Source organism: Cetorhinus maximus, chromosome 18 (genome assembly GCF_964194155.1).
Source record: "Cetorhinus maximus chromosome 18, sCetMax3.hap1.1, whole genome shotgun sequence".
NCBI classification, from domain to species: Eukaryota; Metazoa; Chordata; class Chondrichthyes; order Lamniformes; family Cetorhinidae; genus Cetorhinus; species Cetorhinus maximus.
Genome location: NC_135896.1, coordinates 39,269,975 through 39,287,156, shown reverse-complemented (window position 1 = coordinate 39,287,156; position 17,182 = coordinate 39,269,975). Strand labels below are relative to the sequence as shown.

The window sequence follows — 17,182 nt, the reverse complement described above, 5'->3', positions numbered from 1 at the left end:
CAACACTGGCATCTACCCAGCTATGTGGAAAATTGCCCAGGTATGTCCTGTATACAAAAAGCAGGACAAATCCAATCCGGTCAATTACTGCCCCATCAGTCTACTCTCCATCATCAGTAAAGTAATGGAAGGGGTCATCAACAGTGCTATCAAGTGGCACTAGCTTAGCAATAAGCTGCTCACTGATACCCAGTTTGGGTTCTGCCAGGGACACTCAGCTCCTGACCTCATTACAGCCTTGGTTCAAACATGGACAAAAGAGCTGAACTCCCGAGGTGAGGTGAGAGTGACTGCCTTTGACATCAAGGCAGCATTTGACCAAGTGTGGCATCAAGGAGCCCTAGCAAAACTGGGGTCAATGGGAATCAGGGGGAAAACTCTCTGCTGGTTGGAGTCATACAGCAGAAAGGAAGATGGTTGTGGTTGTTGGAGGTCTGTCATCTCAGCTCCAGGACATCACGGCAGGAGTTCCTCAGGGTAGTGTCCTAGGTCCAACCGTCTTCAGCTGCTTCATCAATAACTTTCCTTCCATTATAAGGTCAGAAGTGGGGATGTTCACTGATGACTGCACAAAGTTCAGCAACATTCACAACTTCTCAGATACTGAAGCAGTCTATGTCCAAATGCAGCAAGACCTGGACAATATCCAGGCTTGGGCTGACAAGTGGCAAGTAACATTTGCACCACACAAGTGTCAGGCAATGACCATCTCCAACAAGAGAGAATCCAACTATCGCCCCTTGATGATCAATGGCATTACCATCACTGAATCCCTCACTATCAACATCCTGGGGTTACCATTGACCAGAAACTGAACTGGGCTAGCCATATAAATGCTGTGGCTAGGAGAGCAGGTCAGAGGCTAGGAATCGTGTGACGAATGGCTCACCTCCTGACTCCCTGAAGCCCATCCACCATCTACAAGGCACAAGTCAGGAGTGTGATGGAATAACTCCCTACTTGCCTGGTTGAGTGCAGCTCCCACAACGCTCAAGAAGCTGGACACCGTCCAGGACAAAGCAGTCTGCTTGATTGGCACGACATCCACAAACATTCACTCCCTCCAGCACCAACGCACAGTTGCAGCAGTGTGTGCCATCTGCAAGATGCACTGCAGGAATTCACCAAGGCTCTTTAGACAGCACCTTCCAAACCCATGTCCACTACCACCTAGAAGGACAAGGGCAGCAGATAGATGGGAACACCGCCACCTGGAAGTTCCCCTCCAAGTCACCATCCTGACTTGGAAATATATTGCCGGTCCTTCACTGTCGCTGGGTCAAAATCAAGAAACTCCCTTCCTAACAGCACTCTCGGTGAACTGACACCACACGGACTGTAGTGGTTCAAGAAGGCAGCTCACCAACACCTTCAAGGGCAACTAGGGGTGGGCAATAAATACTGGCCCAGCCAGTGAAGCCCACATCCCGTGAATAAATTAAAAAATAAAATCACTATTTAAAATTCTAGGTGGTTATTTTAGTTCGCCCTATACCCACCATCATCTATTAATAATAAACAGTGCTCGATCACACAAAATTCCTGTGTTTTATTTTAAACTGCCTGTTTAGTACAGAGCAAAACAGCAAAATTGGAGGTACTAATTAGAATTGCAAAGGGATAATGGAAACAAAGAAGAAATGTGGAACTAAGGAAGATACATCAAAAATATGATTGACAAAGGTGTTGAACAAAAGAAATGAGTAGATCATGTGATCCCTGAAAGATCTTTAACCTTATCTCCATTTGCCGTCGGATCCCTAAAACCCTTGGAAAATCTATTGATCTCAGCCTTGAATATACACAATCACTGAGCATTCGCAACCGTCTAGGTAAAGAAATTTCTCATCAGAATCTGAAAAGGTTATGCCCTTATCCTGACACGATACCCTTTAGTTCTAGGCTCTTTTTTCCCCCTTGCCTAACTGCCCTTGAAGTAAGTGGCTTGCTAGGTCACAGAGAGCAGTCAAGAATCAACCACATTTCATGGGTCTGGAGTCACATATAGGTCAGACCAGGTAAGGATGGCAGATTTCCTTCCCTAAAGGGCATTAGCGAACAATTTGGGTTTTTACAACAATGGATGATAGTTGTCTTAATCATCATTGCTAGCTTTATAGTCCAGATTTATTAGTCAAATTGAATTTAAATTTTACCAGCTGCCATGGTGGGATTTGAACCCATGTCCTCAAGAGTATTAGTCTGGGTCTCTGGATTACTACTCCAGTGACATTACCACTATGCCACCTTTTCTCCTCTCTAACCAAGGAAACAGACTCTCTGCATCTACCCTGTAAAGCTTTCTTAAAATCTTGTTTCAATGAGGTCACCTCTCTCTCTTCTAAACCGCAGAAAGTATCAACCCAATTTACTCAATTTCTCCTCATAGGCTAACCCTTTCATTCCAGGAAATCAATCCAGTGAACCTTTTTCGCACTCCCTCTAAAACAAATATATCCTTACTTACGCCAACCGCCCTTACAATAAAAGCTAACATACTTCTTAATTGTTTGCTGCATCCGTGTGCTAATTTGTTTCCTGCAGATGGACACCAAAATCCCTCTGAACAACATTTAATAGTCTCATACCATTTAAAAAATATTCTGTTTCCTATTCCTAACCTCACATTTCACTTGAATGTAATAGCACAAGTAGTAAGAGCAGGAAAAGGCCATACGGCCCCTCAAGCCTGCTCTACCATTCTGTAAGATAATTGCTGATCTGATCTTGAACTCAACTCCACTCTCCTGCTGACTCCCCAATAAGTCAAAAATCAGTCTACCTCAGTCTTGAATATATTCAAAGGCCCAGCCTCCACTACTATCTGGGGTAGAGAATTCCAAAAATTCATGACCTATAGAAGGAATTTCTCCCACTCCATTTTAAATGGTTACCCTTATTCTGAAACTATGCCCCCTAGTTCTAGATACCTCCATTAGGGGAAACACTTTCAGAATCAACCCTGTAAAGTTCCCTCAGAATCGTAAATGTTTCAATACAATCACCTTTTGTTCTTCTAAACTTCAGTGAGTACAGGCCCAATCTGCTCAACCATTCCTTATAAGACAACCCACTTACCAATGAAAATGACCCATTCATTCCTACCGTTTTCTGACCTTCAATTAATCCTCCATCCATGCTAATGTATTACCCCACCCCATGAGCCTTTACCTTATGCAATCACCAACCTTGTGGCACCTTATTGAATCCCTTTTGAAAATCCAAATTCACTACATCTACTAGCTCCCCTTTATTGACCCAGCTAGTTATATACTCAAAAAACTCTAACAGATCTGTTAACCAAGATTTCCCTTTTGTAAAACAATGCTTACTCTGGCTAACCATATTATGCCTTAAATGTACCATTGCTATCTTCTTAGTAATGGATTCCAACATTTTCAGACGACTGGTGTCAAGCGAACTGATCTATTGTTATCTGTTATCGCTTGCCTTCCTTTCTTGAATATTGGTGACTAGGGCAAAGGTGGAGGTGATGGTGCATTCGTGCAAATCTGCAGGGATGTTGTGGCGACTGGAGGAACAAAGGCTACAGTTGGGATATTGAAAGTACAGTTCTAAATGAATTGGGGAATAGTTTTTTCCCAGGGATAGATACAAAAGGAGGCAGGCTTTGAGGCATGGAAGTGGAATGTGGGTAGTGAGTGCTACAAGGAAGGGATCAGGAATGGCCTTAGTTGTAATTGATACGAGGTGACTAGCCACACCATGAGAGATGGCAAGTACAAGAGGGTGGTCGTGAATATGGTTTCATGGAAGGAAATATATAGGGAGGGAGGATAAGCAGCAGTGAATTTAAAAGAACAGGATAAATGGCGATGAAGTTGAAATCACTGAGGATAGATGAGCTATTGACACAAATAGAGACAAATAGTTTTGATCTCATAGTCACAGACATGTTGTATGGTGACCAAGGTTGGGACTAAATACTCTAATGGTACTTGATGTTTCAAAAAGATGGAGGCTAAATAGTTTATAAATATTCAGTTTATCCCTCTCCATCCCTGAACAGATGCATTACATTCAATAGTACAATTTGCATATCAGTGTATTTGAAGACATATGGGTTTCCATACATGTCAAATAACTAACTAATTAAACAAAAAGACAAGTTAATATTCTACATATTCTATCTGGTTTAAGGTTTAAAGACAATTGGAATTAATTTTGTGCGTCAGGCCATTTCTAACATAACATGGGCTTTATTACTGTGGCATCTTCAACATCTAATATTCGAGAAACCCAGGATACATCAATTGTGGAAGATGGCCCTAAACATCAAGTCAGTTATTCGGAATCATCTCTTGATCAATCTAACAAGCCCTTAAACAAGCCAATCATGCCCATCTCTTGCCTATCATAGTTGAGTCGAAAGAAATCTAAAATTTGTACTTATTCTTAAATGTCAAACTATCAAGAGACTTAGGAGTATTATCATAATATTTACTTGTTAAAATATTATATGAAGTTAAATTTGCAATTTGAAAAATCTACCATTACCATTGCAAAAATTATGTAATAGTAAGGCGTATATGCCCCTTTCCAGATCTTTCCACTTACTTCCTTGTCCTGGTTCATCATCTTCATTTGGGAAAAGGTCATCCAATGGCTCTTTGGATGAATCAGTATCCTTGTCCTCCTGTATGATTTATGAAAAAGTATGCATTACCTCTAGGGAGGCTAACCAAATTCTTCAACGGAAGATGAAATGTTTAGTGCAGTTTCATGCAATTAAAAGTTAGGCCCAGCTGTCCAAATGCTGATATATTCAATGCTTTTCTGTGGCTAGAATTAAATACACTTTTCCCAGTTAAAGCAAAGTGAAATAAATTGGTTGATAAGAGTGGCTATTTGCAAAACTCTTTGAACTTTTAGACAGCTTATAGACATTTCAACATATAATAATCAGTAGGGGAAAGTTAACAGTTGGCAATGACGCAATGGGTATTCTGTGCTAAACTTATTTACCCCATTAATTTTAGTTTTCCTTTCTTTAGCAACACCTCTATCAAAGTGGCTCACAGAAGCAAGAAAATATGCTGAGCATGCAGGAATTAGAAGTGACTGAAAAGTGTGGCCTAAAGAGGTGAGATTTCAGGAGCCTTTTGAAGGAAGGGAGAGTGACATATAGCAATGAAGATGAGTTTAGAGTGAGCGTTCCAGATTATGGAGTCAAGCAAGCTCAGACACCAAAACTGGAGCAGATGGGGAGGCAGCCTGATGCAAAAAGGGCCAAAGTTGGACAAACAGAGGCAACTAATTGATTCATTCATTAATGCAGTGGTAGCATGCTCGCCTTTCAGTCAGAAGACTGAGAGTTAAAGACCCATTCCAGAGATTTGAATACAATCTAGGCTGGCAGTTCAGTGCTGTTATAAGGAGTGCATTGTCAGAGGTGCTAGCCTTCAAGTGAGATGTTAAACCGAGGTGCCGGCTACCCTCTCAGATAGACATTAAAGATTCCAAGGCACCATTCGAGGAAAAGCATCAGATAGCCACACATTATTCCTCAAAAGATGCTTAGAACAGATGACCTGGTCATTTATTTCACTGCTGTTTGTTGGAGCTTGCTATGTGCAACTGGCTATTGCATTTCCTACTTTACAACATTGACTACCAAGTAATTCAGTGGTTTTAAAGCACACTAGGGCACCCTGGGGTCCATAGTGCTGCAACGAGTAGGCGAAAAATAAAAACTCATGGTGTAGAGGGTAACATGTTGGCATGGATAGAAGATTGGCTAGCTAACAGAAGCAGAGTGGGCATAATGGGTCATTTTCTGGTTGGCGAGATGTAATGAGTGGTGTACCACAAAGATCAGTGCTGGGGCCTTAACCTTTTGCAATTTATGTAAATGACTTGGATAAGGGACCAAAAGTATAGTTGCTAAATTTGCTGCTGATGAAGATAAATAGGAAAGCAAGTTGTGAAGAGGACATAAGGCTATGAAGGGATATAGATGGGTTAAGTGAATGGATAAAGATCTGGCAAATGGAGTAAAAAGTGGGAAAATGAACAGGAAGAATGAAAAAGAAGTATGTTATCTAAATGGTGAGAGATTGTAGAGCTCTGAGATGCAGAGGGATTCAGGCATCCTGGTGTATGAATTGCAAAAGGTTAGGACACAGGTAGAGCAAGTAATTAGGAAAGCTAATAGAATGTTATTGTGCATTGCAAAGGGAATCAAAACAAAAGTAGGGAGATTATGCTTCAGTTATATAGGGCATTGGTGAGACCAGATCTGGAGTATTGTGTACAGTATTGGTCTCTTTATTTAAGGAAGGGTATAAATGCATTGGAGGCAGTTCAGAGAAGGTTTACTAGACTAATACCTGGAATGGGCGGGTTGTCTTATGAGGAAAGGTTGGACAAACTAGGCTTGTATCCGCTGGAGTTTAGAAGATTAAGAGGCAACCTGATTGAAACATATAAGATCCTGAGGGGTCTTGACAGGGTGGACGTGGAAAGGATGTTTACCCTTGTGGGAGAATCTAGAACTAGGGGTTGTTATTTAAAAATAAGCTGTCCCCCAATTAAGACAGATATGAGGAGAATTTTTTTTCACTGACGGTCGTGAGTCTTTGGAATTCTCTTCCTCAAAAGGCAGTGGAAGCAGAGTCTTTGAATATTTTTAAGGCAGAAGTAGATAGATACTTGATAAGCAAGGGAGCGAAAAGTTATCAGGGGTAGGCAAGAATGTGGAGTGAGGTTACAATCAGATCAGCTATGATTTTATTGAATTGCAAAGCAGGCCCGAAGGGCCAAGTGGCCTACTCCTGCTCCTCGTTCGTATGTTTGTAGGCCACGCAGTCCCTCTAGCCTGCTCTGCCATTCAAATAAAATCATGGTTGTTCTGATCTTGGCCTCAACTCCACTTTCCTGCCAGTTCCCTTCAAATTTCAACTCCTCTATAGTTCAGAAGTTTATCACAACCCTGAATATATTCAATGACCCAGCCTCCACTGTTCTCTGGGGTAGAGAATTCCAAGGACTAATGAACCCTTGAGAGAAGAGATTCCTCATCACCATCTTAAATGGGCGATCCCTTCTTCTGAAACTAGGCCCCCAGCTCTAGATTTCCCCACAAGAGAATAATCCTCTCAACATTTACTCTGTCAAACATCCTCAGAATCTTATATGTTTCAATAACACCACCTCTCAATTTTCTAAACTCCAACGAGTATAGGTCCAACCTGCTCACCCTTTCCTCAAAAAGACAACTCCTTCATCACAGGAATCAGCCCAAGCAAATCCTTCTTCAAATAAAGAAACTTAAACTGTACATAGTACTCTTGTGTGGTCTCAATGATGCCCTGTATAGCTGAAACAAGACTTCCCTTTGATAGTCCATCCTGCTTGCAATAAAGACCAACATTCTATTTGCTTTCCTGATTGATTCCCCTGTCCTGCAACAGTCTATGTTCTCTCCATTTGAATAATATTTTGCCTTCCTGTTCTTTCTTTTCTATTCAAATGCCTTTTAGAAATCCAATACACTAACTACATCTACTGTTTCCTCTTTATCCACCCTGCTTTGTTACATCCTTAAAGAAATCTAATAAATTTGTCAACATTATTTCTTTTTCATAAAACCAAGTTGGCTTTGCTTGATTGTGTCATGATTTTCTAAATGTCCTGCTACTACTCCCATAAAACCGGATTCAAGCATTCATCTAGTGAAGGATTTTAAGCTATCACATCTATAGTTTCCTGTTTTTTGTCTTTTCCTTTCCTGAAAAGAGGCGTTCTGTTTGTATTTGCTGAGACTTCTCCTGAATCTAGGGCATTTTGGAAGATTACAACAAATGAACCCACCATTTCTGCAGACACATTTTTTTTAAAAAACCCTAGGATTCATGCCATTAGGTCCAGGGGACTTGTCAGCCTTTAGCTCCATAAGTTTGTCTAGTATTTTTTTCTCTAGTGATAACAATTGTTTTTGCATTCTGATTTTCTATTATTATTAGAATGTTTTTATTGTCTTCCACTGTTAAGACAGATACAAAATATTTGTTCAAAGCCTCATGTCCTTTCTTCTGCATTATAAATTCCCCAGTCTCATCCTCTAAGAAACCAATGCTCACATTCATCTTTCTTTTTATATGCTTGTAGATGCTCTTACTATTCTTTTTTTTATATGTCTTGCTAGTTGACAATCTACTTTTTCCCTCATGATTTTTTTAGTCATCCAATATTCTGGCCTATCACCAATCTTTGCAACATTGTATTCCTTTTCTTTCAATTTGAACTGTTCTTAACTTCCTTAGTTAGCCACAGATAAATCATCTTTCTCGTAGAGTCTTTTTTTTGCAAGAGTGGAGTCTTATGGAATATCTCCTCAATGTCTGCTACTGCTAGGTGACCGTCTATAAATGCAAATTTCTCTTTTTACATTGGACTGGAGAAGATTACAGATAAATGGAGGGGTAACATTGTGCAGTGACTCACATACAAGCTTAATAATTCAAATTCTGTGCACTAGAGGATGAGGGGCCAATAGAGGTTGAATTCTACCTTTTCATAGATAGTTGAAAGGTGACATAAGCCGGCATCTTGGTAGAGATCACCCACATTGTCTTGACTATTTTTTAGAAAAATGCACCAGGGAGCCCAAAGAGGAATATTAATTTTAGATTGTGTTTGCGTGTTCTAAATACATTCAGGTTTATGTACTACATTCTGCTGAATTGCATCATAGTTTTACAAGTGCCAACTACTGAAATGACACTTAGAAGAATGAATCAAGCAGACGTGTGTAATTATCTGGAAACTATACCCAATCAGGTCAAAAGTTACCATTGACTCACCAGTGGTGAAAGGTCCTCATCATATTTTTTGAGCTGATTCATAAATTCTAAATGTTTCTTTTCCTCTTCCAATTGAGCTACACTCTGCTCACTCTTTTGCAATTTTTGTTGTGTGTTCGCCAGCTCATCTCGTAGCCACTGGTTTTCCTGACATAACCGACGCACCTGCGCACGTAATTTCTGTTTTTCTGATTCCACTGCACTTAAGTGACTAGATAATGCCATCATCACCTTAAAACACAAATCACAATAAAAATATTTTACAAGTTTATGCAAGATACAAGATTTTAAATAACTAATTGTTAAATTATTGTAAATATTCTCCAAAAACTTATAGAAAGGTGCTCTAAAAAAAAGTATTTACTTGCAGAAAATGGAGTAAATCTGCTTTGCAACTATACTGCCCAAGTTAAATTTACATTACTTTTACATTTGGTGTGACAAAAATATAATCTCGCCATTTAATTTCATACCCCAATTTTGTGGAAAACTGCGGGATAATGGGTACCCCGATCAGATCATTACTCGCTGTGTATTGTGCATACATACAAATGGGCCAAAGGCTGCCATTTTTGGATTTAAAAAATGCCCAAATTACCCTGGAAAAGGTAAAATATCTCAAAAATTTGAAGAACAGATCAAGCTGGCTGTTTCATGCTGCTACTACGCAGTGGCAACATGAGTGGTGTTTTCCACAAACGGGATATTGCCTGTTGTCAAGACATATAGATGTTCCGTCTACCACACAATTGAGTAATGCAATATATGAATTTCAGTGCCTGTGCAATGCCAGGTACACAGGCCATAGGTCCCAATGACTGGCAGATCGTATCAAATAGCAAATCTCTTCAGCCGTTCACAATAGCCAGTATACCGTACTCAGCCAAACCATGCTTGAAAACTCAAAACATAATGTCTAATGTTATATGTGAATCCGTGACTGAATAGCATTTTCTGAACAATCCCTACTGCGCTAAGAATTACACTAACAACCAATTTAAGATCATCAGTTGAGTTTGCAATGTAGGTCACTTACGCTTGTTGGAAGCTACGTATACTCATATGCAGGGACCTGTGCTCTGCAGGCAAAAGAAATATGTCCAAACATTGCACTTTTTTTTTGAATAGGCAAAAACATGGGTGACAAAGGCTCCCTGGTGCATTTGCCATGGCAATGTCTCCACCAGAGCCAGCTTGCCAACTAATCAGCACCCCTTTCCTCATGAAGTATAAATTGTTGTTCCCTTTTGAATTTGGCATTCTTGCATCTGTCTTGATGAGTGCAAGATGAAAAGCTTTGACAGCATGTCTCTTTTCTCAGCAATGCTCAACAAGGTACAAGAGATGCTTCATAAGACTGGCGAACTTGTCACACAGTATATGGTTTTTGTGGGCTGTGTGGCTCAATAGTATGCCACCCATTGCCTTTACCTGATGACCGCAAGTGTATGTGTATGGTGTATTGGCCACCTGAAACAGGCTGGAAACTAATTCATTAAAATATTTAAATAGCCTGAAAATCTGGTTTCCAATTCTGAGGTAACATGCTTAATTCCAAAATATTAACATTTAAGCCTTAAAGAGGAATTTCTCAGAAAGATTGCTAAGTTTGACGCCTTACAGTGGCAAAGCATTGCACTTTTCAAAGGAAGTGATACCCGCCTTAATAGCCAGAGTGACAATGGAAACATTTAAGATTGAAGCAAATTGTATGGATGTGACTAGTGTACAAAGTACCTTACAAAAAAAAAGTCAACATCTTGCTGTATGACTTTAGGAGTGTTTACCTGTGCCTCACTGAGACCAAGTTCTAACATTTCCAGTGACTTGCGAATCATGTTGGATTTCTCTTCAACCAAGTTCATCTCGTCATCTTTTTTCAGGCATTTCAGGGTTTCCAGCAGGCTATGTAAAATTGAGTTGTGCTCATTTTTTAAGGCTTCAAGTCCCTGGATTACTTGCTTTGTTTTGCCAATAATCTCTTCCTGCGAGAGCTTTTCCAGTTTATCTTCTTTTAAATACACCATTGTGGACATGGTGTCATACATCCTGGAAAAACAGATTAAACATAATAAATCATTAAAATTGTCTGAATAACTAATACACACACTAATTTGCAATCTGCAATGATAAATCTTGAGAGATTGACTAAAATTTGTGACAAGGTGTGACAGGGAGAACACATTATTTGCTTCCAATAATTAAGCCAGAGGAACCACTACAACGCCATGGAGATCTCAGTGGCATAGAATCATTCCACCTTTGTAAAGGAAATGAAAAGGATTATGGGATCCAAGTACATGCGAAGAGTCCACAGTTTGAAGAACATTGGGAATTCAAGTTGCTTAACTGCTGAAGCAGGAAACGTGGGCTTGATTAGCTCTAGCCTTCAAGCCAGAATATAGGCACAACAGGGCTCCAGTGGATTCAAGGCTGTTTAATGAGCACATCACAGTGTAGTAAAAAATCATTTGGAAACTGTTACACCCTTGAAGGAACTAAAAGAGATGAAATGGACTACATATAAAAACTGGCCATTGAAATAGACTTTTCTAGCATACCAGTGGAACATATCTAGCTTATTAAAAATAATTGAGTATCTTCAGGACTGCTGAGTGAGCTGATTGTTCAGGACTGGTTTCACTCATTTTCTTGAGGGAAGCTAATAAGTGTTCCTTTGTAAATATTATATTAGACTAATTAAATCCCAAGAAAAAAAAATACATTTATCAGACTCTAGACCTTGATTCCAATCAATTTCTAATTCTCAAAGCTGTACTATGGATGTAATTCACCAGGGGTTAGCCCTTAACTTTCCCAAAACAGTATATTTCATCAGGCATGATATCCTGGATATGTAACAATCTAAAAGGGGGTTTGGTGTGAAAGCTTGTGATTACTGGCAGTCATCATATGAAAGTATTTATGATATTGATATGATATAATATAATATAAACAGCAAATGCAAAGCATGATCAGGGAAAAAGAATGAACTAAGTTGATAAACACTTATGATTTTTCCACTGTTTTGGCTGATTAGTGTTCAACAACAAGACCAATTGTTCACCATCTAGACGGGTGTTGTCTCATGCGATATTAAGGCAAATCTTGATCTGCAGATCTAATTGCAAATATTACATATGAAGTCTCTGTTAGCAAGGTGGGTGAAGGCACAGGCTTTGCAGTGTGCTCGCTTGTCCTGTAGGGATCTCTGTTCTCCTCAAATGTTGAGATTGCTTTATGACAGAGTCGTTTCTATTCAGTTCTGTCCAAGATTCCACCCACCACACCACCATCACCCACCCCCCCAACAACTCCACATAATGGGATCCAACTTACAGGCTCTGAGATTGGCTTTCAGAATGTCTTTGTATCCGAGTTTCCGTGTAGCTTCCTGTGTTCAACTGGCTGCAGAATACCACCTTTGCTATGTGGGAATCCTCCATGTGAACCATCAGCAGCGCTGAGCTCTACTGAGCAAGCTCTTGATACCAGGTATTCGGCATCTTGCAAGAACTTCAGTGTTAGGGATTTTGTCCTTCCACTTGATGTTGCAGATAGATGGTAAGCAGTGAAGGTGGAATGCACCTAGTTGCTTTATGAGACACCGGTAGGTTGCCCATGCTTCACAGCCACAGAGAAGTGACATGGGAACCACTGCATGGTAGCCTTTGATCTTTTTATTTGAGACAAATGCCATGCTCTCTCCAAAAGCCTGTAGATGAGCGTGCCGAATGCTGAGCTGACTTTTGACAGGCGATGGGTGATGTCATCGTCCAATGTGGTGTTACTATAGAGGATAGACCCAAGACAGCAGAACTTCTGAATGGAGTTGAGGAGTGTATCATTGATTGTGCCTATGGGGTCTTGGAGCTTGTGGCCAGGAGCAGGCTTTTACAAAAATTAGTCTTTTTGAGACTAGTTGTAAGGCAGAAGTATTCTGAGGTTTGGGCAAAGAGGTCAACAAGCAACAGGATGTCCTCTGGAGTCCGGGCTATGACAGCACAGTCACTGGCAAACAAGGGTTCACTTTTGTAGATGTGTATAAGCCTTGAGCCTATGTAGAGTGAAGAGATTGCTGTTTGTCCTGACCTGAATGTGTGCTATGTAGAGATCTTTGAATGTATACAAAATCATGGTCGAAAAGTAGATGGCAAACAGAGCCAGAGCCATTACACAGCCTTGCTTGGTGCCACTGGTGACAGGAAAGGCATCTGATGAGGCACCATTCCACATCACATTGGCCACCATGCAATGAGTGGATGATGGTGATCATCCTTTCAGGGCAGTGCTATAATCTCAGTAGGGACCAGTAACATGTTTATTTTTTGTCTAGCACCCAAAAACCCAGGTATTTACCAAAAGAATGAAGCCACAAGGTTCACAGTTTAAATCAAAAGAATGTTACTGAACTAAAACAATGAATATTCGTAATTACACTCTGTTAACTGGTCAGTTACATTAAAGATGGTAAAAGCACAATGTGTAGAGTTACTTATTTTCTAAACTGAGCATCCTAACTCAAATTTCTTTCTACACCTATTTGGCTTATGCCCCAAAAACTCAAGACAAATACTCATCAAAATTTGTAGGTTTAACCACTTGGGCAGAGTGCTGCTTCAAAGATTCGTATCAGAGTTGAGATTTTTTGGCCCTTCCACTTACTTCTGACAAGGTTCTCCCTTCAATCTCTTCCAACCATCCCATCGTTGCTGACTCCCAGTACAACACAGGGGTAGCTTGCCACGCCGGGTCAAAACTCTCCTGGTTCTAATATTCTTTAACTCTGAGCCTTGTATCTAGAACACTTTTTTTCTCAACTTGTCTATTCCAGAAGTATAATTCACTGTTAGGAATCTTTCAGTTAACAAGAGGTTTAACTCTTTTGCCAACATACCAAATTTCAAATGAATTCAGCTGCAAAGAGATATTCTTTGCTCCAAGCTCAAAAAAAATCTGCTTGAAATAGGAGCACACACAACCTACTCACCCTTTCATGTTGACTCCTTTACTATTTTATTTTTTTTATCTCCTAGGCAACTTGATCACATAACCAGTTACTTGAAGCCAAGTGCTTTACCAGAAAACATCTCGCAGAGAAATCTAGTTCTTAAAGGGACCAAAACCCACCAAATGCACACAGGCTATCACAGCAGCCATATTGTACAGCACCTTCCATAAGACTCCGCAGTTTACTGTGTCGAAGGCCTTGGTCAGGCCAACAAATGTTTGTGGGACTTATGTTGAATATGATGTGCTGCAAATACCATGTTGACCATTCCTCACTCAGCACAAAAGCCACACTGTGATTCCAGGTACACAGAGTCGTAAGAAGATGGACAATCCTATTGAGAATAACCTTGCAAGAATTTTTCCCGCTGTGGAGAGAAGTGAAATACCACAGTGGCTGTCACACATGGACTTGCATCTCTTCCATTTGTACAGGTGAGTTATGGAACCATCCTTGTAATTTTGAGCACAATGCTCTGGTTCTACAGTAATCAGAAGAGGTTAGTGAGTTTCCTAACCAGGTGAGCTCCTCCATACTTGAATACTTCAGGCGGAATACCATCGGCTGCCAGACATGGTACGTACTTTTTATGGGCCTGATGCTCCTGACAAATCAATGTATTTAGTACCTCTAAGGCAGCAGGTGAAGCACCAAGTCATTGAGATCTCTGTGTCACCCAACAATGTAGCCCAACGTGTGCCAGTATTTAGAGACCTGGGGTGCTTCCTCATTGTTTTCAGTTTATCAGCTTGTTGAAAGATTGTGTTTTTGTGATGCTAAGGTCAAGCTCTCTGCACTTATAGAGGGAAGAAGTTGGCTGCTTGGAGTTTCCTCTATCAATGCCATGGTATTCCAGTACTCTGCTCCACGTATTACATGTATGTACTGCCAGGAGCTATGACCTGGCAGGTTCAGGGAATTTAGGGTTCCTTGATAACCACCAATGAGCTGGGCTATAGGGGTGATGCCAGCATTTGAGATTGTGCACCTTACTGTAACTCAAACATACATGGACCTCCAGCACACCCTTTCCACAAAATAAAACAAAAAGAAAAATCTGAGACAGTTCATTTGCTGGGAAACTCTCCAGCATGTCAGGCAGAGAAAATATACAGGAATTTTTGTTAAGTAATGTGGGGGGGGGGGTGGGTATTTGTGATATTTTGCCAAGAGCTGCTTACTACAACAATTGTGGGTATTATTGTGACAATTCTATCTAAAACATGGAAAAGTCATGAATTTATTTAATCGAGAATGTTTGCCTATTTTCCTCACAAAATAGATTTAAAAATAATAATAGTGCAAGACAGAGATATAGAGACAAAAATACACAAGAGCAATAAAGAAATAAAATAGAAATAGATTATTTTGTAAAAACTGAGATCAACTAGAGTTTTAGTTATAAAATACTTGGTCTGCACCTTGACAAAGGAAATCAGTACCTAATGATTTACAAGTCAAACCTATTATTTTATATGATTAAACATTGGAAATTTACCTTCCAGATATAATCACCAAAAATTCTTTAATTATCCTACTCACATATAACATGCAACACTGACATATTTTCTTTATAAAGCAAGTTTCACATCATCAGTGCAATGTAAAGTGTTACCCTAGCATGAAAAATACACAAACAAGGGAGGACTGGTTTCACATACTGTGTTTTCAAAATGCATACATATAAAATATTTGGGAATATAGTTTTCAGTTATCAAAAATTTGAAAAATTCTATTTTACAGACAAGTTTAATCATAAATTTGAAAAAGCTTAAAGGCAGACACAGACAGCACAAATGTAAGAATCCCATCTTGGGTGTCTTGCCAGCACCGAATGAAGTATGAGGCAGTAAAATGCAGCTTGCCTTTCTGGGGTCAGATCAGTCAAGACAACTTGTTTTTAGGTCAGGGGAGTGATATGGGGAACAAGATAAAATGGGAGAATGTCAACAGTAAAATCACAAGGTTGATTTAAAGTGCACATTCAATTGTTTCTGCATCATAAAAAGACAAACATGAAATAGCAATGTTTAGCTGGTAGCCCTGTTCTTCAGTGTGAAAATACTGCCCATTTTATTGCAGCACCACTCACTGATTTGGGAAGATTTACTTTTTATTCCCTGGAAATAGCTAACATTTGAGATAATATGGGCTAGCTTCATTAAAGCTCATCATTTTTAACAAGAACTTCCAAATCTTTCAATACTAGCTTCCTTGGCATGGAATTAAACATTCCTCATGCTTACAAGCTGTGATGCCATTTTAAAGAGCATGCAGTAAAACAGCTGTTCAGCTTACTTGCATTTCAGCTACCATTGTACCTTTTCAATTGTGTCAGAAGTAAAAAGGGTGCAACACTATAATTAGCGTAATAATAATTACTATAATAAAGGTAGGAGTGACTACAGCATAGTCCCATCTTCATACTGAGAACACCCTTGATCGTGTTGTGTGGCACTACCACTGTTCCAAATAGGATAGATTAGGAACAGATCTAGAAGCTCAGAACTAGACATTTAGGTGGTGCTGTGGACCTTCTACAACACTCTAACCTCAAGGCCTGGCATACCTCTCACTCTACCATTACTAACAACCAAGGGGACCAACATAGTTCAATGAGCAGTGGAGAGCATACCAGAAAATGTGCCTAGCACACCTAAAAGCGAGGTGCCAACCTACTGACACTAAAACACAGGACTGCATGCATGATAAACCAGCAGGATGACACGCCAACGAGGTAGGCAATCCCACAACCAATGGATCAGATATAAGCTCTGCAGCCCTGCCGCATCCAGTCATGAATGATCATGGACAAACAACTAAGGAGAGGAAGAGGATAAACATCCCCATTCACAATGATGGCGGAGTCAAACAAAAAGACAATGCTGAAGAATTTGCAACAATCTTCAGCCAGAAGTGCTGAGTGAATGATCCATTTCAGCCTACTCCTGAGGTCCTCACCACCAAAGAAACTAGTCTTCAGCTAATTCAATTCAATCCACATGATATCAAGAAACGGCTGAACACACTGAATACAGCAAAGGCTGTGACCCCAAAAACATCCCACTGCACTGCTTAAGATGTACTCCAGAATTAGCCGCGTCTTTAGCCAAGCTGTTCCAGTAGTTATAACCTTGGCATCTACATAACAGAGTGGGAAATTGCCCAGGCATGTCCTATCCACAAAAAGCAGGACAAATCCAATCTGGTCATTTGCCATCCCATCAGTTGACTCTCAATCATCAGCAAGTGATCAAAGATGTCATTGATAGTGCCATCAAGCAGCACTTATTGAGCAATAACTTGCACATTGATGGTTAACTTGGGTTCTGCCAAGTCCAGACCT

General features: G+C 40.1%; 1 protein-coding gene across 8 annotated transcripts in view; it reads right to left on the bottom strand.

The window, feature by feature from the left end:
- klc1a (kinesin light chain 1a) overlaps positions 1-17,182 on the bottom strand; it is a 101,917-nt gene that overhangs the window by 71,754 nt on the left and 12,981 nt on the right. For all 8 annotated transcript variants that reach the window (XR_013579462.1, XR_013579463.1, XM_078562474.1 and 5 more), the window contains exons 2-4: positions 10,613-10,874; positions 8,826-9,056; positions 4,579-4,657 (exon numbers count right to left, since the gene is read on the bottom strand). Coding sequence is in view for 6 of the 8 variants with exons in the window: in XM_078562474.1 (XP_078418600.1) it covers positions 4,579-4,657; positions 8,826-9,056; positions 10,613-10,873 (571 nt within the window). In the remaining 2 variants the exon portion in view is untranslated. The remainder of the gene's footprint in view (positions 1-4,578; positions 4,658-8,825; positions 9,057-10,612; positions 10,875-17,182) is intronic.